The sequence below is a fragment of the Haliotis cracherodii genome, unplaced genomic scaffold (assembly GCF_022045235.1).
Source record: "Haliotis cracherodii isolate W230 unplaced genomic scaffold, xgHalCrac1.p SCAF_10, whole genome shotgun sequence".
Classification (NCBI taxonomy): domain Eukaryota; kingdom Metazoa; phylum Mollusca; class Gastropoda; order Lepetellida; family Haliotidae; genus Haliotis; species Haliotis cracherodii.
Window position 1 is genome coordinate 25,612,356 of NW_027266265.1, and position 24,376 is coordinate 25,636,731.

General features: G+C 42.2%; 1 protein-coding gene across 3 annotated transcripts in view; it reads right to left on the reverse strand.

Annotated features, from left to right (window-relative positions):
* Nucleotides 1-11,281: 11,281 nt before the first annotated feature.
* The window catches only part of LOC139454210 (dihydroorotate dehydrogenase (quinone), mitochondrial-like), a 30,313-nt gene continuing 17,218 nt past the window's right edge, over nucleotides 11,282-24,376 (reverse strand). For all 3 annotated transcript variants that reach the window (XM_071235785.1, XM_071235783.1, XM_071235784.1), the window contains 5 exons: nucleotides 20,662-20,843; nucleotides 19,991-20,110; nucleotides 19,367-19,520; nucleotides 13,713-13,872; nucleotides 11,282-13,319 (listed from right to left, as the gene is read on the reverse strand). In XM_071235785.1, the coding sequence (XP_071091886.1) occupies nucleotides 13,262-13,319; nucleotides 13,713-13,872; nucleotides 19,367-19,520; nucleotides 19,991-20,110; nucleotides 20,662-20,843 (674 nt within the window). In that variant the 3' untranslated portion in view covers nucleotides 11,282-13,261. The remainder of the gene's footprint in view (nucleotides 13,320-13,712; nucleotides 13,873-19,366; nucleotides 19,521-19,990; nucleotides 20,111-20,661; nucleotides 20,844-24,376) is intronic.

The following is a 24,376-nucleotide window of genomic DNA, read 5'->3' on the forward strand; positions in this document are numbered from 1 at the left end:
GGCCCAATGACGCGCTCGTATTATTCATGTTGCAGGATACGAGTCTGAGAAAAAGATGTATGTGATTTCTGTTTCTCTCACCATATTTAAATATATGTTTCGCATTAAGACGAAGAAAAACAGTAAATTCGATCGATTATTACAGATCGTCACATCATATAGCTGAGCACGGCGTAAATAACCAACAAAACCTATAACCCTGTGGGATTTCCGGGGCAGAACAGGTTCCCATTATCCATGCTTGTTCCAAGATGCGATTTAGTGGGATGAGGTGGTTACAATATGTGACTTGGCGTATTACCTCATTGTAACCATGTGATGGTGTTTGTCGCTAAGAAAATGGCCATTTCTTGAAAAGCGCAGTTTACATTTGTTGTCATTACTGTAGGTATTATTCCTTAATGTCTTTGTTATTACTTTATAAGTATTAACACACATGCGGCTATCGTTAAATATTCATAGCGATTATTCGTGATTCTATTTTAAGTGGCGAGGATTATATAATATGTTGGCGGGCGTAGGCACAAGCGTTGTGTAGGACAAGTTTATGTTTGAACGTGGTTCAACTGATTGTTTTTCGCTCTTCATTTTTTAAATGTATTCATAACACAACACCTTTCGCTCTGAACGTTGTAATTGAAACTTTAAGAGGACTTAAACAACTTAAAATTTAAGTAAAGTAGGTTAGGCGTGCACAAACTATTCATTACATAATAATTGATTATACGTTACGAAATGATTGCCAGTATATCAGTCACTATGTATTGTTTGTAGTGTCCAAAGAATCATTTTGTCGGTCATTTTACAAATTTAGATTTGACGACAAAATCTGTGCTCATCTGAATAACCAGATTGATTATGACGCATGCATACTGAAAAACAAAGTTCCTGTGACATGGAATAAGATTTAATGCAAAGTTATGTTTTTTACCAAATCTGAAACAATTTCGGTTTGCAACAGATAAAAGACTCCTGTAGGTGTTCAAAAGGTTTAATTGTCCCCCGCAGCGCGAAAGCGCGGAGCGGGGGATATAGTATTCACGACCGTCCGTACCAACTCACTGGCAACACCATACAGTCACTCTGGGGTCGGCACCAACAGACTAGCAACACCGTACAGTCATGCTGGAGACATTACCAACAGACTGGCAACATCATATAGTCACACTGGAGTCGGTACCAACAGACTGGTACCGCCGCACAGTCATGCTGGGGACGGCACCAACAGACTGGCAACACCATACAGTCACTCTGGAGTCGGTACCAACAGACTGGCAACACCATACAGTCACGCTGGGGTCGGTACATACAGACTGGCAACATCCTACAGTCATGCTGGAGTCGGCACCAACAGACTGGCAACACCAAACAGTCACTCTGGAGTCGGCACCAACAGACTGGCAACACCATACAGTCACGCTGGGGTCGGTACCAACAGACTGGCAACACCATACAGTCATGCTGGAGTCGGCACCAACAGACTGGCAACATCATACAGTCACTCTGGAGTCGATACCAACAGACTGGCAACATCATACAGTCACTCTAGGGTCAACACCAACAGACAGGCAACACCGTATAGTCACGCTGGAGTCGGCACCAACAGACTGGCAACATCATACAGTCACTTTAGGGTCGGCACCAACAGACTAGCAACACCGTACAGTCACTCTGGAATCGGCAACAACAGACTGGCAACACCATACAGTCACTCTGGGGTAGGCACCAACAGACTAGCAACACCGTACAGTCATGCTGGAGTCGTTACCAACAGACAGGCAACATCCTACAGACACACTGGAATCGTTACCAACAGACTGGCAACATCCTACAGTCACACTGAAATAGGTACCAACAGACTGGTAACACCGCAAAGTGACTCTCGTGTCGGCACCAACAGACTGGCAACACCATACAGTCACTCTGGAGTCGGCAACACCGTACAGTCACGCTGGAGTCGGCACCAACAGACTGGCAACATCATACAGTCACTCTGGAGTCGGTACCAACAGACTGGCAACACCATACAGTCACTCTGGAGTCGGCAACACCGTACAGTCACGCTGGAGTCGGCACCAACAGACTGGCAACATCATACAGTCACACTGAAATAGGTACCAACAGACTGGTAACACCGCAAAGTGACTCTGGTGTCGGTACCAACAGACTGTCAACACCATACAGTCACTCTGGGGTCGGTACCAACGGACTGGCAACATCACACAGTCACTCTGGAGTCGGCACCAACAGACTGGCAACTCCATACAGTCACGCTGGGGTCGGCACCAACAGACTAGAAACACCGTACAGTCACGCTGGAGTCGGCACAAACAGACTGGTAACACCATGCAGTCAAGCTGGAGTCGGCACCAACAGACTGGCAACACCGTACAGTCACGCTGGAGTCGGCACAAACAGACTGGTAACACCATGCAGTCAAGCTGGAGTCGGCACCAACAGACTGGCAACACCATACAGTCACGCTGGGGTCGGCACCAACAGACTGGCAACACCATACAGTCACGCTGGAGTCGGCACCCAACAGACTGGCAACATCCTACAGTCACGCTGGAGTCGGCACCAACAGACTGGCAACACCGTACAGTCACCCTGGAGTCAGCACAAACAGACTGGCAACACCGTACAGTCACGCTGGAGTCGGCACCAACAGTGAGTGAGTGAGTGGGTTGGGTTTAACGCCGCTTTTAACAGTATTCCAGTTATATCGCGACGTGTCAGCTTTATGTGTGAGGAAAGCCCCAAGTGATGCAGGTCTCAGACGTTTACCACTTCGGTGAAACCCACGAGCACGGGTATGGTGCTGACAAACCTAGAAACATAATCGGGGCGAACCGTTATTCGAACCCACAATCATAGGTTTCTGGCGTGCACAAAGGACGCAACTCTGCACAGCGAATCGCTGCGCCTTAGACGACTGGGCAACCCGTGCCCCCCGGTACCAACAAACTGACAACAATTACAATGGCAGTAAACAATAGGATGGTAGTATAATATTCAATGGCAACATATTATAATGATGGCAGTGGTCAGTATCAAAAACAAAAATACAGTGGTGATAGCAAAAGTCACCCAGCGGCGACAGTGGTCAAGCTTCCGGAATGGGCTAGGCAGGGAATCAGGGATGATGAGTGATCCTCACATGAAAGCTGGTTCCGGTGTGATGACATGCGTGAGAGATACGTAAACACGCTGTTGTCTCCTTATGTACAACCTTCCTAGATACTGGAAATATCTACGCAGTGCCCTCACAACAAAGAATAATCCACATGTTTCTATAATAGACTATCACGGAAGTTTACACATACACTATCTACACATAGTAACTTTCTGACGACTGCCTACATTAAACAACACCACATTCATGATGACTAATCACTGTCCAAACACAATGCACTGAGCGTCTACCGTGTTTTAACAAAAACAATGTAACACATTTACAATCACTGTTAAACAATAAAATACACTGCCATATAAAAACCGACCAAAATGGACACGGTGATCAAGGCTCGGTGACTTTGCTGATCGATAGTGTTATCGTTTCCCGATGGCTCATCGGATCAACCAGTGGTTTGTTTGGAGCAGACTCGGTTATTAAGATGCCACTGTTATATAGCTGGAATATTAATGACTGCGGCGTTAAACAACAGACAAATCATTCATTTAATTGATAGTTCGAGTGTGACATGCCGCAATATCACGGCAGGAGACACTAGAAATGGGCTTTACATTCATTAAATGAAGGAAATAGTTTTTCACGTTTTAGGATATTTTCTCAATGGAAGTTAATGTCCATCTAAACGCATCGACTCGTCAAAAATGAAACGGATGAAAAAACATATGCAATAGCTTGAATGGACTGTGTTAGATGTGACGAAGCGTCACATGGCGCTGACCTGTGGCAGAGGTACAAGGCAGACCGCATGGAACTCGGTGCAACGTCACATTTTACTTCGTTCGCTTGCACTTCCATCTTGCACCCATGAAGATCAGGGTAAACAATTGTCTTCAGCAACCAATGCTTGTCGTGAGAGGCGACTAACGAGATCGAGCAGTCACGGTCGCTGACTTGGTTGCTGACCGTCACTTGCGTAGATCGAAGCGTGGTGTCAATCACTGGATTGTCTGATTCAGACTCGATTATTTACAGACTGCCGTCATGTGTCTGGAATATTGTTGATTGCCGTGTACACAATAAACAAACAAACACCTCCTGAGCTATGTGAGTAAATACTAAGACGCTGTTAGCATTTTCTTATAGATCTACAAGCAAGTTTATATCTTTACCTAAATGGAATACGCGTCAATATTAAATCTTATAAGCCATATTTGTTCATAAACATGGGCCTTAATATTGACGTTGTATGTGAGTTTTAAAATGGTCATTTGTTACTCACCTGCTGTGCCAGTGTGCTACGGGTTCTACTCCAAATAGACACTATTGGGTTTTTTCCTAGACACACTATGCGTGCATCTCAAAATCATTAATATTTTACTTGGATTTGTCAAGTCCGTGTGTTTTTGCAGTTCCCCATGATCTATCGCGAGATTCGCGAACAAATACGTTAAAAATAGAGAAAGTATACGCACTCTCACAGGTTTGTGTAAAACTGTAAGCATCGTGGCATTACAAAAGCGTCACTAATATACAGAACATTGTGTCAAGATTCATCACAACATTTATCGCCGCGTCTACTTACGACCTTGAACTTCGTGTCGCACATGAGAGCAGTCCCCATTGGACCAAGTGGACTGTTGTTTGACGTGTTCTTATTTCGTCAACCAATGCAGTCCGTGTCGTGAATTGTTGGTGCTCTAAGATTGGTGCAACCCATCTACTCACGCGCATGAAATCAAATGGCAAACACGACTCGATGAAACAACTGTATCCCGGACCCCCCCTAGCCTACTCTTGAGTTTGATATCATGAAGGGAGATTTTCCCGCTGAATGCGGATTTTCCGAACCTGGTGATGTGTGTGGTTAGCTTATTATGAACATGTTTTATAACGTTTCTTACAATCGCGATCGCTCTCGGAGAAAGCTCTACTTTAGTGCAAGGTCCCATGTTGAGACAATCTTCGGATATTAATGTTGTATTCATACGCCATCCTTCACCAGTCGGGCCGTTTTTAAATAATGTGCAAACTGTACGTGAATAAACCAAAGTTCATGCGCTCGTCCCGGTCAGATACCATTTCCATTCGATTGTACAACTCGCTCGTTAGATACAACTGGAAACACGTACACTCGTTGTAAAAGTACTAAACTGAAGGGCAAGTTGATTTTATCATATGCTTGATTATTATTTGAAATTCTACCATGACTACTCAAAGAATACTTCTACATGGTTTTGTTTCAAATATAATTTGATTAAAAACTTTCAAAAATTCAAAACCAAATTCGCATAAAACACAACTGCTGATGGATATCTTAGACATCTTGCTTTTTGAATATCAATACATTTGCTTTTTTTCCAAATTTACAACATTTCTAACATGTTAGGAGTTGCAAATTCTTTTCTTACCCGAGTCTGCATTGAACCAATTCAGTTTTGCACACAGGTCCCCAACCACAGATTACTTTTATAAACTGTTGTATAGCGAATGAGTAATATTAAAATAGACATCACCCCAAAGTTAACAATAGTTATATAAAATTCTTCCATAAATTCGGTAAATAGACGATTTGGATTGATCAATCAGAAGTATCAAATCACAATCCAATATAAATCTGCAAAGAGAATGTATTTCAAGCTTTGAGGACAACAGTGAGCTTGCTATTTTACGCCTTTCTTTGTCCGACTCACTCTCCTACCTAGAGTTCCATGCGGCCGGCAGCCGGCTAGCATAGTACCTCTGCCACAGGCCAGCGCCATGTGACGATTCGTCACATCTTTCACAGTCCATTCAAGATATTGCATATGCTTTTCATCCGTTTCATGTTTGACAAGTCTACACATTTTCATAAACAAATGTCAAAGAATGGTTTGTTTACCTTCATTGAGAAAGTATGCAAATACGTAAAAATCTACTTGTTTTTGCGTAGTTATCCTATGTTTACATTGGTTGTACGGCTCCACGTGCTGTCATCGAAGCCCAACGGAGAGCTAGCGACGCGGTCACTTTGATGCATAAATATATATTGTCATGCAACTCACTGTCGCAGTTGTAGTAGCATATCTATATAGTTATGCAAAACAATATGTAAAGCGCCCCCAAATACTTGCATTAGTCCGTTCTATACTGATTTCTGAAAAAGCGCGTTTGTTATGCTGAGTCACCACTGCGACGGAGTGTGTGTCCGACTGAGACGTCATATATTTTGCGTTACAATGAGCGATATGACGTCATAATAGGGACGCGCGGTGTAGAACGAAATCTTTAGGGGTGCCCACCTCAAGTATTAGCTTACGGAGTTGCCGTGCTACATGCTGTCAGTGCCAGTCGTGTTCGTGTGAAGTATTACGCTGTGAAAAAAACTGCTTGAACATATAGAACGCCATAATTTGTTTATAGGCTGTCGTCGATGATTCCATAATTCAGATTGACAACCCACTCAAACCACTGGCCTCATCCAAAGCCGCTTCACTCATTATACTTTCTTACACCGATGAGTTTGTGTTATATTTAGTTAAGGATTGACTGTGTATTTTTTTCGGTTCATTGAGGTATGAATCGAAAAACCAATGTGCAAACTGTATGAATCCGCGTAGCGGATTCTTACAAAAGTTTGCGCATTGGTTTTTCGATTCATACCTCAATGAACCGAAACAAATACACAATCAATGCTTATAATTAAATTCGACAGCATAAAACATGTTTTATCTAAAATAGTTTAACCAAAAACAGTTGTGTATATCAAAACAGACAAAAATGACGAGATTGATAAACATTCCGGGTGTATGAATACATACTGTGGCGTGACATGAATCAGGTGATTGTTTAATTTATGCACATAAATTAACACGCCTACACTGTGAGTGGCCAATCAACGGAGAGCAGGATCAAAACAATGTTCATTGGACCTGTCAGTTAAGACAAGAGGCGAAAAGAATTGCAACAGTCAGACTGTAACCAACTGGAAGAAATATGTCCGGGAGAAGGCGGCTGTTTCAAATTACATGGTCAGTTACCGCCAGATTCAAACATTACTTCCCTGATTACGGTAAAACATAGTTGGAAAAATGCTAGTTAGAAAGGAAACCCGAAGACATGAAAGTTGAACCGAGGCGAGCAGAAAAAAACAGGCGAGCGAGCCTGCACGTTTGCTGTTTCATTCATTCTCGGCCATCGGTTTCAAAGGGTAGTTTGGACAATGCATATGCATGAAAGTCGCTAAATGTCCTGTGCATGACGATACCCGTGAGCAGAAAGGGAATTCCCTCGGCCGTTATATTGGGATTCCCCGACATTCCGCAGTAATAAAAGTAGTGCGCCTTGGTGGGCGTGGCTTAATTTTTTACATTCATTGGGAAATGAATGCAATAACACGTGACCAATTCAGCTAATCAGAATGCAGGAATTTCCATGAACACAGCGAAAATTTAATTATTCCTGGTTGAATGAAGATAAATATCCTGTGTTTTCAATGTAGAGCTAGGTTACCTGTTGATTTTACCGCCCTAAATTAAATTTGGAACCGAACGTGGTATACTTTCTTTTGTCCCTCAGTTTGCTCGTACAGTAGTCCTATATATTTGAATTGCGTTTTTCGACGATGAATATCAGGCTCAAAGCTCATCATTATGACGTCAAATGGAAAAAAAAGATGACGTCATCGATAAGGCTCTGCAGTGACGTCATCACATTCCAAACCGCAGAAAGTATGTTGAGGATAGTCACATACGTTTCTCTCACTATTTATTTGTGTACGTGAGAATGAATTCTTCGTTGTCCTAATAAGGTGACTGGTAACAGAGAGTTACACGCTGCGTCCTCCCACACGTCTTCCATCAGTAAACTCTGCCCGACAGATTCAAGAAGGTTGTTGTTAGGGTAACGGTTTGTGGAAATGTTATTCACCTTTGTCACCACTGTCACAGGAAATATGTCAGAAGAAATAGTAACAGATCTTCAAGTTAACAGAGAAGTCAGAGAAGAGAGGCCTAACTACTTCTACGGGCTTTTTAACACACAAAGTGATCGCGTCTCCCCTCGAACGCCGAACAGGTCGTACGATGTATGCAGACCCGGGAGATACTCCAGTCTTGATGATGTCCGATCAGGGACAGATGAGAGAGTAGTGCAACAGTCTGCTAGTGAAAGACATTGCAAGAGAAGCTGTGAGGACTCTTGTGCAAAGACAAAAAGAGTTAAAATTGAGAGGAATCACGGACGAACCGATGGCGGTATGGCAAGTGGAGCTTGCAGCACTGCTTACAGAGTAGGAGAAGTACACTCCACTCCCAGCAGTGAATATGATATCACGGCATCTGTCTCAACAAAAGACCACACAAGAGGAAACAAGAGCATCAGGAACACCTGTGCAGGAAACAACCGCAGTACCCATATTGACCAACCTGCTGAATGGCCGCAGCGCGTAGCTGGAGGTAAAGACAAAGGCAGACGAACACCAACGAAACAAACATATTCTCAAATACCCCAGTCCCAAAGTCCGTTTGATTTCACTGTTAGAAACATTGCGCCTGTTAGCCAATGCAACGATGGGCATTTTTCGCCTGAAAAGGTCACCAGTAGCAATACAGAAAAGGAACAAAAACGTGGACACTCAAAGACACAAGTTAGTGTCCCTGTAGCGACCGACGGTGGTCACACAATAACAGATACAAACATCAACAATTCAAGCAAAACCTCTAGAAACGAAGCTACGCCACAAAGAAAAGACAACACCCCCATCGATAACGATCTGGACGAGCTGTACGGAAATGCGGACGGCAGTGTTGAAGAACCCGACGATTGTTCCGAGGATGAGGACGCACTGAACCAGGAAGGCTTGGCGTCTCTGGAAGGCAAGGTTGTAGATCTAGTGATGGCGCTGGAACCCCTCAATAACATATCGAAGGCCCTTATAGCGGTAGACCACCACCTACGTCGTCTGCTGCCTCTGCTTGAACTCCTGGTGCCGATTGAGAAGGGCGGCGCCAAGACAACCACCATGCTCTCCAACACTGATCCTCGACGTAAACTCAACTCAACAAGTGCTTAGTAGTTCAAGACAAATGAACTAGTGTGGTGTTACAAGTTTCAAACAGCAGGACAAATTGAGAAACACCCCAACACTGTCACGCAGTATTTGTGGTGTTAATTTACTCACAAAAAAATCTGTTCATTGTAAAATGATTTTTTTAATTTGAAGTTTAAACGATATACGGCTTTTTCATTTGAAGAGAGGTTGGTCACATGACCGCGAAATTGACGTACATTTTAGAATTGACTTTCACTTTGTGTGAGTTCAATGGAGTATGAACCTTCATAGAATGAGGGCCAAACATTGTATGGAAGTTGGAGCTAGTGAAAGTCAATTCTTATAGTTTTTTTTAGCACAATTTCTTACCTCAAAAGATGTTGGGCAAGATCTAAACACAATTATATTTAGGATGTGTGACTTCATGTTTACGCTGACAGCCATATAACAACAAGCTGTACCGCGGAATAAAATAGTTCTTCAAAACGAGACGTGACATGAGCGTATGTATGCTTAACATGCTCTACAGGAACCATTTTTGTAGTTTCTGTGCAACAAATGTACTCAAATAATATCCTCATTAGATGAGAAAGGTCTGTTTCGATCACAAAGGGTTTAAATGATCAGAAACAACGCTTCTGTATTTATTCGTGATAGGAAACATCCGTTAAGGGTGAGTGAAAGGCTTCATACATTGTACCAATGTCAGGAATCGAACCCGGATCTCTAGCGTGACGAGCGAACGCTTTAACCACTAGGCTACCCGACCATCCCCTTCATCCTTTAAGGTGAAAAATAGTGATATAGAAAATATAAGAATTGACTTCACTTTGTTGCAAGCTCCGACGTTCATACAGTTTGGCCCTCGCTCTATGAAGGTTCATACTCCAATGAACTCAAACAAAGTGAGTCAATTCTTAATTGACCTACCACACGCAGATATATATATTAATGACTAGAAATGTCCTGTTCACCTGTAATCCAGCTTGAAGACACAATGATTCTATAATGACTGCACCTTTGGGATTTGTGAAGCTGCCACTGAATGTTTAGAGGGTCGATTTCAAGTTTCACTGTTAATGTATAACCCATAGTTGTTACATTTCGCATTATCTGATTATGATGGCCCGAGACAATTTGTCACTTTTTTTCAAAAGTACGAAGGCTTGTCTAAAGGTTCTAAGCCTAACAAACAAAACCAAGAATTGTGAAAGTCTTTTTAATTTTATGTTACAACATAATCTCCCTGCTTTTCAGTACACTTCTCATGTCGATAGGGAAGTTTTTCAATTCCAGTCAGGGAGGGGTTTCCTGAAGCCACTCTGAAACCCCATTTACAGCAGATTTTAGGTCATCTTTGTGGTCATAGCATTTTCCACGAAGGTGTTCATTCGGTTTAGGCAACATGTTGACATCACTTGGTGCCAGGTCTGGTGAGTATAGATGATGAGGAAGCTCTTCGAACCCACATTGTCGCACAGCAGCCTTTGCAAGTCGAGAGGTGTGAGAAGAAGAATCGTCATGAAGTAGTAGAACCCCAGCAGTCAGTATTCCTCGCCACTTTTCTTTGATAGAATCTCTCATGCTATGAAGCAAATCAGCATAGTAGGCACCGGTAATCGTCTTTTGACTTTCTAAGTAATCAACAAGGATCACACTCTTTGCATCCCAGAATACAGTGGCCATAGCTTTCTTCACTGACCTTGAAGACTTGAATTTCTTTGGTGCTTGAGAAGGGGAATGGTGGCATTCCATGGATCATCACCCGTTACTAATGATTATCTCTTTTTGAATTTGACAAAATCCTCCTCAATTAGCTCTAAAAGTTTCTCTGGCAATGTCAGTTCTTGTTTCATTAAGATCAGAATTTAGAAACTTTAGCAACCAACTAGCAGATATCTTATTCATCTGTAAATGTTCATGAATAATAGTTTCAATGGATCCTTGGTTTAGACCTGTGTCTTCCTCAAGTTCAGCCATGGTAATACGTGTATCTGACAGAATACATTTTCCCATCTCTTTTATTGAATCTTCATTGATGGAAGTTGAGCGACATCCAGACCTAAGGTCATCATCATCAAGGCTTGTTCTCCCAGCCTTAAATATAGCTGCCCAACGTTTAACAGTGGAATAGCCCTATCGCATTCAACTGTCTGTCACTAATATACAAATGGCCTCAACAGACTAATTACACTTGCAATGAGTTACTCAAACAATCGATATGTATGCACCATTGCATTGAGGAACACATTCATTTCTGCACCAGAACTGAGGGACAACATCAGGCTTGCCACAGGGATCCGACTTTCAACCTAAACAATATGAAACAAATTCTGAAATCAAGATATCCTTTCAGAGGAATACATTTGACTGTGGCACATATGTGCCCCAGACAACAGTGGACACAGCCGTTTGGAGGTCGTCATTGGAGATACACCTTGTTTTTTGATGAATCAAGGTTCTGTTTACGTTGTACAGATGGTGGACAACGTGTTTGGAGACTGTGTGGAGAGAGGTACTATCTTGCAGCAGTCGACAGCCCACAGGTACGGTGGCGGCAGCATCATGGTCTGGGCTGGCATCACATACGACAACAGGACGGATCTGATGATCATGCAAGGGAATGTGACCGGTCAGTGTTAGGTGGATATCATTTTACGTCCATTATGTTAGGGTAGGGAAAGGTCTTCACTGATGTCCCTTGACCATTCTGTGAGGGTAGGGAAAGGTCTCCGCTGATGTCCCTTGACCATTATGTTAGGGTAGGGAAAGGTCTCCACTTATGTCACTTGACCATTATGTTAGGGTAGGGAAAGGTCTCCACTGATGTCCCTTGACCATTATGTTAGGGTAGGGAAAGGTCTCCGCTGATGTCACTTGACCATTATGTTAGGGAAGGGAAAGGTCACCACTGATGTCCCTTGTCCATTATGTTAGGGTAGGGAAAGGTCTCCACTGATGTCCCTTGACCATTATGTTAGGGCAGGGAAAGGTCTCCACTGATGTCCCTTGACCATTATTTTAGGGTAGGGAAAGGTCTCCACTGATGTCCCTTGACCATTATGTTAGGGTAGGGAAAGGTCTCCGCTGATGTCCCTTGACCATTATGTTAGGGTAGGGAAAGGTCTCCACTGATGTCCCTTGACCATTATGTTAGGGTAGGGAAAGGTCTCCACTGATGTCCCTTGACCATTATGTTAGGGTAGGGAAAGGTCTCCGCTGATGTCCCTTGACCGTTATGTTAGGGTAGGGAAAGGTCTCCACTGATGTCCCTTGACCATTATGTTAGGGTAGGGAAAGGTCTTCACTGATGTCCCTTGACCATTATGTTAGGGTAGGGAAAGGTCTCCACTGATGTCCCTTGACCATTATGTTAGGGTAGGGAAAGGTCTTCACAGATGTCCCTTGACTATTATGTAAGGGTAGGGAAAGGTCTCCACTTATGTCCCTTGACCATGCTAAATGTTCCATGCCAAAACAGAACAGAGACAGTATTCAGGTGACCTTCCTTACAGAAAATACCATCTTAGGCTAAGAAATGACAATATGACAACTTCAGAGCAGATCTAAACACTTCTTTTATGTGAGTTTTTGGCACAAACCCATTGCAGATAAAACTACAGTATCAAAATCCATATTTCAACAGAGATAAAATAGAGTGGTACATGGGAAAGACGGCTGGCACTTTCTCATTTCTAATTTCATCTGTCTGAATTTTTTTGATGAGATTTTAATTCTAATTTTATGTTTATGTGTATTTACACCTCTGGCTCTAACATTTTCGGACATATGTCAACACAGTTATCAAAAGCAAAGGTCACAGTTGTAGATATGCCAACCAATGTTGGCAAGGTGATCAGTCATGACATTCCTGAGTATCTTTAAAGGCAGCAAAACACTCCTCAGAAAATGGTTCTTGGTAAAGACTACAGCTGTCTCGTCTCTACATAAACCAGCTATGTGTAGAGTTCCACATACATCAGTCACATCATTTGGCAGTTTGCCAAAACTCCTCGACCTTCACCACAGCTGCCACAGTGTGTCTTCTCCTTCATGGGAGCTATCACGTGTATGATTGTACATGCCTGGGTGGTCACTCACTTGTCCCTGTGGTCAGCTCCCACAGCCTGGGATATGTTGGAGTAGCCATCAGACCTGCAACAGCACACTGTGACTTACACATCTACGAGCACATACAGTACTCTGTGGATGTGAGGATAGATATAGGGAACGATACAAATAGGAGTAATTTCTACCCATAAGAAGGTACTAGAGCTAGCATTACAGATATTTGGCTGAGATGAAAAATGGCACATGCTTGCATACACAAATGACTGTTTTTCTGTTCCATTTGGTGGCTGTTATTTTATTAAATTAGTATTACTGCTATATGTATTGGATTATCATCTATGTCACTAACCACAAGGGAAAGTGACACACTAAAGTTATTGTAGATCGGTCATCACTTAATCATTTGAGTGAAGCATGACAGCAACAGAAGAGCATGACGCCCTTGTCTCCCCGTGACAGTAAGGAGGGCATACTTACTGCAGGAGTTCCTGGAGCTCCCTCTTGATGCGGCTGACAACAGGAGGCCCCTGGTAGACCAGGGCTGTGTACAGCTGCACCAGACTCGCGCCAGCACGGATCTTCTCATAGGCATCTACACCAGAGCTTATCCCGCCAACACCGATGATAGGAATCTTACCTGGGATTGAATTTAAAAAGACAGATCATGCAAAACATATTTCATACTCACATTCCATACATAATTGCTTCAGGTGAATGAACAGGAGATAACAAACTTGGTCAATGAAAACATAAACTCTGTGTAAAACATCACTGGACATGATGATTTACAATTTCAATTGTATTTACTGTGCAAGACATTCTTTTATATGCAGACATTAACATTACCATGTGTCTTGTAAAATAAGCTGGAAATAGCAAACAGCTGTAGAAACATTTTCAACCAAATCTACTGGCAATTCAGTTAAAAAATACCCAATAACATTACTGAAAAGTATTTTATATGCAATGTTCCAAAGAAATTCCATCTGTAACAATTATTTTACCAGGAATGAAATTTTCTAAGAGCTTGTTATTACAGTTTTCACTAAATATATTTCAAATAGAAATAATCATAACCATAGAATTTGGTATATTGTTGTATATTTTTCATGTATTATTTCACCATGTGAGGCTTCCTGTGGGCTTGCTACTTTGACCATGAACACATTATGTTGACAAATAATAGACAACAATAAATATGACTTTTCCCAAGTCAAAGTATGGCATATGGATATGTGTAAAATATGGTTTGTATGACTAAGGCTAGATTCAGTGTCAACAGCATAACATCGATTTGCTGAAAATAATAGTTTGTAAATTTGTGCGATAGGCCAATCAGTTCACACATGATTTCACCTAAACTAATCTAAATAATATTGAATGAAATCTGTAATATATCATATCACAAAAATAAGTCTAGATATACTATGAACACTTCCATAACCAGAGAGTTTTAAAAATATCTTTCATACTTCAGTATGGATTTGGTGACATGCTATATTCATATACTACCGAATAAAACTATGGATTGTACAGTACAATTTGTACTATGGACATACTGAGATAGGGCACTGTAAAACAGGTGTGTAGGATCTCCTATCACACACATCTAACAACAAGCAAATCACCATGTGTATGTGTGCAGGCTAAGGTGGGGTGTCCTTATCACAAATTACCGGGGCAAAAGAAGGTTGGGTGTCCTAATCACAAATTACTGGGGCAATAGAAGGTGGGGTGTCCTGCTCACAAATTACTGGGGCAATAGAAGGTGGGGTGTCCTGCTCACAAATTACTGGGGCAATAGAAGGTGGGGTGTCCTAATCACAAATTACCGGGGCAAAAGAAGGTTGGGTGTCCTAATCACAAATTACTGGGGCAATAGAAGGTGGGGTGTCCTGCTCACAAATTACAGGGGCAATAGAAGGTGGGTTGTCCTGCTCACAAATTACTGGGGCAATAGAAGGTGGGGTGTCCTAATCACAAATTACAGGGGCAATAGAAGGTGGGGTGTCCTAATCACAAATTACTGGGGCAATAGAAGGTTGGGTGTCCTAATCACAAATTACAGGGGCAATAGAAGGTGGGGTGTCCTAATCACAAATTACAGGGGCAATAGAAGGTGGGGTGTCCTAATCACAAATTACTGGGGCAATAGAAGGTGGGGTGTCCTGCTCACAAATTACCAGGGCAATAGAAGGTGGGGTGTCCTGCTCACAAATTACCGGGGCAATAGAAGGTGGGGTGTCCTGCTTACAAATTACTGGGGCAATAGAAGGTGGAGTGTCCTGCTCACAAATTACCGGGGTCATAGAAGGTGGGGTGTCCTAATCACAAATTACAGGGGCAATAGAAGGTGGAGTGTCCTGCTCACAAATTACTGGGGCAATAGAAGGTGGGGTGTCCTAATCACAAATTACTGGGGCAATAGAAGGTGGGGTGTCCTGCTCACAAATTACCTGGGCAATAGAAGGTGGAGTGTCCTGCTCACAAATTACTGGGGCAACAGAAGGTGGAGTGTCCTAATCACAAATTACTGGGGCAATAGAAGGTGGGGTGTCCTAATCATAAATTACAGGGGCAATAGAAGGTGGGGTGTCCTGCTCACAAATTACCGGGGCAATAGAAGGTGGGGTGTCCTGCTCACAAATTACAGGGGCAATAGAAGGTGGAGTGTCCTGCTCACAAATTACTGGGGCAATAGAAGGTGGGGTGTCCTAATCACAAATTACCGGGGCAATAGAAGGTGGGGTGTCCTGCTCACAAATTACAGGGGCAATAGAAGGTGGAGTGTCCTGCTCACAAATTACAGGGGCAATAGAAGGTGGGGTGTCCTAATCACAAATTACTGGGGCAATAGAAGGTGGGGTGTCCTGCTCACAAATTACCGGGGCAATAGAAGGTGGGGTGTCCTGCTCACAAATTACAGGGGCAATAGAAGGTGGAGTGTCCTGCTCACAAATTACTGGGGCAATAGAAGGTGGGGTGTCCTAATCACAAATTACTGGGGCAATAGAAGGTGGGGTGTCCTAATCATAAATTACATGGGCAATAGAAGGTGGGGTGTCCTAATCACAAATTACCGGGGCAATAGAAGGTGGGGTGTCGTAATCACAAATTACTGGGGCAATAGAAGGTGGGGTGTCCTAATCACAAATTACCGGGGCAATAGAAGGTGGGGTGTCCTAATCACAAATTACTGGGGCAATAGAAGGTGGGGTGTCCTAATCACAAATTACAGGGGCAACAGAAGGTGGGGTGTCCTAATCACAAATTACAGGGGCAACAGAATGTGGGGTGATAATAACAAATTACCTGGGCAACAGAAGGTGGGGTGTCCTAATTACAATTTGCCTGAATGCATGGTAAGTCCAATCAAGTAATTTTGTGCCACTCGGACTTGTATCATCAAACCAGGCCTAAAATCATGTTACTGCAACAGACTGATTTTCTTTTTAGATTAATTGCCCTATGCTACCAATTGAGATCTACCATAATGAGTTGTACCATGACAGAAAGATGAATTTCAACATTAACAGTTAATAACAGACTATCAAGGCCACCTGAATGTGAGATGTCCTTCGAAGGCTGTGTTTGTTCACCATAGGCACCAACGATTAATGTTGGCCAGGTCACACCAGTGTCGAGCAGTGAGAAACTGGCTTGACACCATGTTTACTGATGAATGAGGGATCTGCCTGCTATACACAGATGGCAGGAAACGTTGGTATCGAACCGGTGAGTGGTACGCACAACCTACGATCCTTGACCATGACCATATGGGGGTGGTAGTCTAATGTTGTAGGGTGGGATCATATGCAACAGGAGAAATGATCTGATTATCCTGAATGGGAAACTTGACAGGCCAGCGATATGTTTCCAAATCTTATGTCTTGTACCTTTTGCACGGATTGTCAGCTCACATTGATACCAATTACCTATGGAAAGTAGGTGTAGGGGCTTTAGACTGGCTTGCCAAATTACCAGGCATGTCCCCCATAGAACATCTGTGGAATGTTTTACTTCTTAGAAAGCTTTGTTCTCTTTATTAGGTGGTTGTAGTGACCAGAGAAATGAGGAAGTTTTTTAACAATGCTTTGCAGATCACTGTGATATCATAGACAACACAATCAAATGACATCACTTATCTCTGTTACTGAAGCTGGCTACCTGCACTTTTTACACTCAGAACACTGAATGATAAATAGAATCTCAGACTTGTGTCTACTGGTATCAAATATATCAACACTCGTCAATGACATGTCTCTTACTGTGGCAGTGGACAGACAAGTGTACCTTGGGTTAGTCTGTACATGTCTCTTACTGTGGCAGTGGACAGACAAGTGTACCTTGGTTTAGTCTGTACATGTCTCTGTGACAGTGGACAGACAAGTGTACCTTGGGTTAGTCTGTACATGTCTCTTACTGTGGCAGTGGACAGACAAGTGTACCTTGGGTTAGTCTGTACATGTCTCTTACTGTGGCAGTGGACAGACAAGTGTACCTTGGGTTAGTCTGTACATGTCTCTGTGACAGTGGACAGACAAGTGTACCTTGGGTTAGTCTGTACATGTCTCTGTGACAGTGGACAGACAAGTGTACCTTGGGTTAGTCTGTACATGTCTCTGACTGTGGCAGTGGACAGACAAGTGTACCTTGGGTTAGTCTGTACATGTCTCTTACTGTGGCAGTGGACAGACAAGTGTACCTTGGGTTAGTCTGTACATGTCTCTTACTGTGGAAGGGGACAGACAAGTGTACCTTGTGTAGTTTGTACATGTCTCTGACTGTGGCAGTGGACAGACAAGTGTACCTTGGTTTAGTCTGTACATGTCAATTACTGTGGCAGTTGACAGACAAGTGTACCTTGGGTTAGTCTGTACATGTCTCTGACTGTGGCAGTGGACAGACAAGTGTACCTTGGGTTAGTCTGTACATGTCTCTGACAGTGGCAGTGGACAGACAAGTGTACCTTGGGTTAGTCTGTACATGTCTCTGACTGTGGCAGTTGACAGACAAGTGTACCTTGGGTTAGTCTGTACATGTCTCTGACTGTGGCAGTGGACAGACAAGTGTACCTTGGGTTAGTCTGTACATGTCTCTTACTGTGGCAGTGGACAGACAAGTGTACCTTGGGTTAGTCTGTACATGTCTCTTACTGTGGCAGGGGACAGACAAGTGTACCTTGGGTTAGTCTGTACATGTCTCTGACTGTGGCAGCGGAAAGACAAGTGTACCTTGGGTTAGTCTGTACATGTCTCTGTGGCAGTGGACAGACAAGTGTACCTTGGGTTAGTCTGTACATGTCTCTTACTGTGGCAGTGGACAGACAAGTGTACCTTGGGTTAGTCTGTACATGTCTCTGACTGTGGCAGTGGACAGACAAGTGTACCTTGGGTTAGTCTGTACATGTCTCTGACTGTGGCAGGGGACAGACAAGTGTACCTTGGGTTAGTCTGTACATGTCTCTGACTGTGGCAGTGGACAGACAAGTGTACCTTGGGTTAGTCTGTACATGTCTCTGACTGTGGCAGTTGACAGACAAGTGTACCTTGGGTTAGTCTGTACATGTCTCTGACTGTGGCAGTGGACAGACAAGTGTACCTTGGGTTAGTCTGTACATGTCTCTTACTGTGGCAGTGGACAGACAAGTGTACCTTGGGTTAGTCTGTACATGTCTCTGACTGTGGCAGTGGACAGACAAGTGTACCTTGGGTTAGTCTGTACATGTCTCTGACTGTGGCAGGGGACAGACAAGTGTACCTTGGGTTAGTCTGTACATGTCTCTGACTGTGGCAGTGGACAGAAAAGTGTACCTTGGGTTAGTCTGTACATGTCTCTGACTGTGGCAGTTGACAGACAAGTGTACCTTGGGTTAGTCTGTACATGTCTCTGACTGTGGCAGTTGACAGACAAGTGTACCTTGGGTTAGTCTGTACATGTCTCTGACTGTGGCAGTTGACAGACAAGTGTACCTTGGGTTAGTCTGTACATGTCTCTGACTGTGGCAGTTGACAGACAAGTGTACCTTGGGTTAGTCTGTACATGTCTCTGACTGTGGCAGTGGACAGACAAGTGTACCTTGGGTTAGTCTGTACATGTCTCTGACTGTGGCAGTGGACAGACAAGTGTACCTTGGGTTAGTCTGTACATGTCTCTGACTGTGGCAGTTGACAGGGTTTTCAGAGGCTCTCCACTCAATCCACCTATCTCAGCCTTGTCATCACTCAAAAGACTTGGGGGACGGGACACAGTTGTGTTTGTTACAATCAGACCATCAACACCACACTGTGAAAAAACAAAAATACATGTACAAACAAATTGTTTTCAGCTCAATCCATGGATCAGTTTATAAAAGGAACTAACAGTTGCAAAATTTGCAGGGATGAGAGCAGGTTTTCACGAAAAAAAGAGGAAAAGTCAGGGTGGGGTTGTTTTTTTCCGAGGACTACTGTTATTTTCCGCGTTTCCGTGCAGATTTCACATCCCTGAATTTGACAAGGACTTGCAGCATAGTAGCATCTGCCTGGAGAGCCTATGGCTGGGGGTTCAAACCTTGGCAGTATCATACCAAAAGACTTTTAAAGACAGTACTTGTTGTTACCCTGCCAGACTAGTAAAAGCAGCTTCACAAACACACAAACACACACACACACACACTCATGCACACACATATCCCAGTATATAAGTGCAACGATCCTGAATACAATGAAAAATCCCTTTCCCCAACTGGTAGGACAAGATGGCGAGAGTCTCACCTTCTTCTTAGAGACAACTGCTGCAATATCCTGCTTGTCCTGGTCAGTGAGGTCAGGCGCTATCTTCACTAGCAGGGGCGGCTTATAACTCCCTCCCAGATCATCCCGTGCAGTCACCACCTGTACAACAGGAACAACTGTTTACTTATTAGAGTTCAATGACTGAATAAAGACTGTACACATTTACAACTCTGTATACTTGTAGTTCAATGACTGAATAAAGACTTGTACACATTTACAACTCATTATGCTTGTAGTTCAATGACTGAATAAAGACTTGTACAACATTTACAACTTTGTTTACTTGTAGTTCAATGACTGAATAAAGACTTGTACAACATTTACAACTCTGTATTCTTGTAGTTCAGTGACTGAATAAAGACTTGTAAAACATTTACAACTCTGTATACTTGTAGTTCAGTGACTGAATAAAGACTTGTACAACATTTACAACTCTGTATTCTTGTAGTTCAGTGACTTGCATAACATTTACAACATCATACATAAAGTCAAACAACATTTTACCCGAATAAATTGTTGTACGTGTCTTGACCTTGTCTGTTTATATGACAGCAAGGTATGTAATTCCTGTTATAATCTCACTAATTATGTCTACACTGGACTAAATATTTGTCCTGACACAAGTCCTATTAAAACAGAATCCACCATACTTTATCTAGGAGGTCCTCCAGCTGCTGCCGACCCTGCAGACTTCGCAAGCCAGGTGTGTTTGGGCTGGACACGTTGATGACTAGGTAATCAGCCACACAGCCGAACTTCTTCACACCTCTCACATAGTCCTGCCCTGAATCGGTTGATGTCTTGTTTTTGCCCAGGTTCACACCAAGCACACCTTCATAAAGAATAAGAACTAAGAATTGGAAATACATAATCTGATGACATGTACTTGGTCATAATATTTCCAATAACCTGACAAGAATCTTGCAATCACTTGGTTATTTGGTTCCACAGATGCTGTGTTTAGCAGATCATTAACATCATGTTTTTTTGTTTTTTTAAAGCAACACACTCAGGAATATTCCAGCTATATGACAGTGGTCTATAAATATTGGAGTCTAGACCAGACAATCCAGTGATTGACATCATGAGTATCGATCTATGCAATTAGGATACAATGACATGCACCAACAAAGTCAGCGAGCCTGACAACAAAATCATACTAGCCGCCTCATACGACAAGCATGGCTTGTAAATGACCAATTCTAGCCCGGATCTTCATGGGTCTCAAGACCTGAATGTAGCTATTTTGACTTGACCACTTACATAACAAGGGCAACGTTCCAATATCTTAATGTGGTCTACAGAGTTTCAAAGAGACAACACATTGTGAACAAGTGTTTCTCCAACAACAAAAGCAAGCCTAGAGGTTCTACTACACCAAATCAGTACCAGTTTGGAGAGTGCGGTTTTCGTAGGGAGCCTTCAGTGCAGATCGAGAGATATCTGCAGGCTGTGATTGGAGGATATTCTGTAAGATTTTTATGTCTTTCAAATGTACATCCATCCAGTTATTAAAACTGACCATGTTTTTCTATATTTAGTACTGTCTTTTTCAACATGATGACTTATGCTGAATGTGACCACAGCTATTTTCAAGTAGGTGACATTTGGTGCGAAACTGGGGGTGGTGTGTTTAGCTTCCGGTACTCGGAAAAGGAGCTGGCTAAGCTAGTCATTTTTATTTTTTTTATTGCTGCTCTAAGGCCAAACTGTGCACACACGTACAGGTAATAGCTGTTGAATGCTTAGTTATTTAAAAAAAAATCATAACGTTACTATAGAAGTCTATGGGAAAACATTTGGTTGTGTGTAACCTGTAGGGTGAGTGCACATTTCAGTAATTCATACTTTACATGCTTTTCTGTTTATATTTCACCATGGATACACCATGGAGGCAAATTTAAAAATAATGACAGTGAAGTTGGGGACATTTTGGGTTGAATGGAGCATTTGGATGGGCTGGAAATGAATGTTGCTTCGCATTGTGGTCGATCTCAGCATGAACCCCCCAGGGTACCTCTGTCCAACAAACCCTCCTCCTGCCTTCTGAATTTGTTGAAACTGATGAATTTGACAACAAATTAGGATAAAGTCACCACTGCCACAACATTTTCTGCCTTGTGTCAATCGCTTGCCAGTCAAGTTACGCGATGCCGTTATCTTGAATATGAAGCATGTACACTGCTGACAGCAGAATATGTCAAACATCCCCTTATTTATAGTAAACAATGTAGCATACCAATATGTCTTTCTGTTAGGTGCTCTTGTGTGAATGAATGATGCTATTTTTCTATTAAGTTTCTTAAAACAGACTTATTTTTCACTCATATAACTTTCAAATAATTATTTTGTCCCCTCAAGAACTGACTCCTGGCTGTTATATCCAAACTGGTTTGCCATTTGATATTGTCTGAACACTTTTTTCAGCTTTTCACATGCCTGATGTTGACTGGGGAGGTATATGTGCACTCATGCAGAAGAAGTAGGAGTTTCGACATCGAATTTGGCATTTGGAGAAGCTGATCCGAAGTCCGGTGTTGGCAGTGTGTGATCGACAACCCTTGTTTTGCCTCGCTGCGCTTTATTACCTTGTAGAAGTTGTGGAACTTGGACATGTAGGTACAGTAAGTACATTTAAGAGCCCCAGTCCACTTGAGGCCCCTCTGTTGCTCACTATCAAGTGCCATAATAAGATGACCCTCATGCACTAGACATTTCTGACAGTGCTCCCTTAATGCCTCACTGTGCAGTTTTTTAGTTTGCAAACATGAAGTAAGGGCTATACACCAGTCCCAGAACCTGCTTAGATGAAAATAATACCCACTGGCTCTTTTGGAATGTAACATTATGGTTCTGAAATCATCTGTAAAGAATGTGATAGTGTTCGACAAAACTAAATTATCTCCCCTGTTTAGTAAAATGCATTGTATCTTTCATTCCCCTATAAACCCATAAATTATTGGAGAGAAACACTATTTTAAGCTGGTATTGCATGACACTGTTAATTGTGAATAAAAAGAATTACATTTATGTCAGAATAAGCTGTACATTTTCAAAATTATATGGAATTTTAACTTTGTTTCATTGAAACTGGCAAATAACTGAAATAAGCAAGTTTAGCCACCTTGAAACATTAAACAGTAAGAATGTTTGATGTCTTGTGAGTATTTTAAAGTCTTAACTAAATAAATCAATAGAGTTAAGTGTAATTTCCTTCCATGTTGTGGTTTCAAAAAGCTTTTTACTACTTGAGGGTCCATTTCAATTCCTCGGCTTTAATAGGCGGTATGGTTCACTGGTCAGTGTGTGAGATTGCTGTTAACAATGCACCCCTTTATTTCCTATTTTCTGGTAAAGTTCATTATCCAGCCTTACATATATGATGACTTTAAAGCTGCTTAATGTGTCCCTTGCTTATTGTTGGCCTGAATTCCATGCTCTCTGTCCAATTTTGAGATTTTTTTTCTGATTCCTTTCCATGTGTACTTATGTCATCAGCCTATATCATAGAGGATTATACTTTTGATTTTTGGAGTATATGAAAGCACAAACATTTGTGATAGCCCCTCCATAGATGATTTACCAAATGCTGACAGCCATTTGAGTGTTTAATTATATAAACAATGGATGGTGTAAGTTCGAGCAATCTCAAACAATATCAATCGCATCATGTCATGAGTGTCAAAACCATATTCCATGAATGTAGCAGACTCTGCTATGTTCTGATGATGTCAGCAAAGGAAGGCAAACAACAGACCACTACTCAATTTTAAATATGTATTGTAACTGGTTTTGAGGTTTAAAGATTTGTTCAATTTTTTTAGTCGAAAAAATATTTTAGGGTGATATGATCTATGCAGCCTCAATCATTTATAGAATTGACCCCTGACCACCATCTTTTATGAAATATAAATGAACTTCCATGGTCAGTGCATGAAGGTAAAATCTTCTTTATTAATACAGAAATGCCTTTTGTAAAACATTGATGAAGTGTACATCATTAAACTCTCACAACTCTTTCTGTGCATCAAAACTATGTATTCTGGTGCCATATAGACATGCTGGATAGGAACAAGTAGTGAAGCTTAATCCAATTTCCATTTTTTTTCTGAGAAGCTACATATATATACAACATATAAATCACAGATTTGACAAGTGCAAATATATTCTGATTTGTCTACAGGTTCTACTACACCAAATCAGTACCAGTTTGGAGAGTGCGGTTTTCGTAGGGAGCCTTCAGTGCAGATCGAGAGATATCTGCAGGCTGTGATTGGAGGATATTCTGTAAGATTTTTATGTCTTTCAAATGTACATCCATCCAGTTATTAAAACTGACCATGTTTTTCTATATTTAGTACTGTC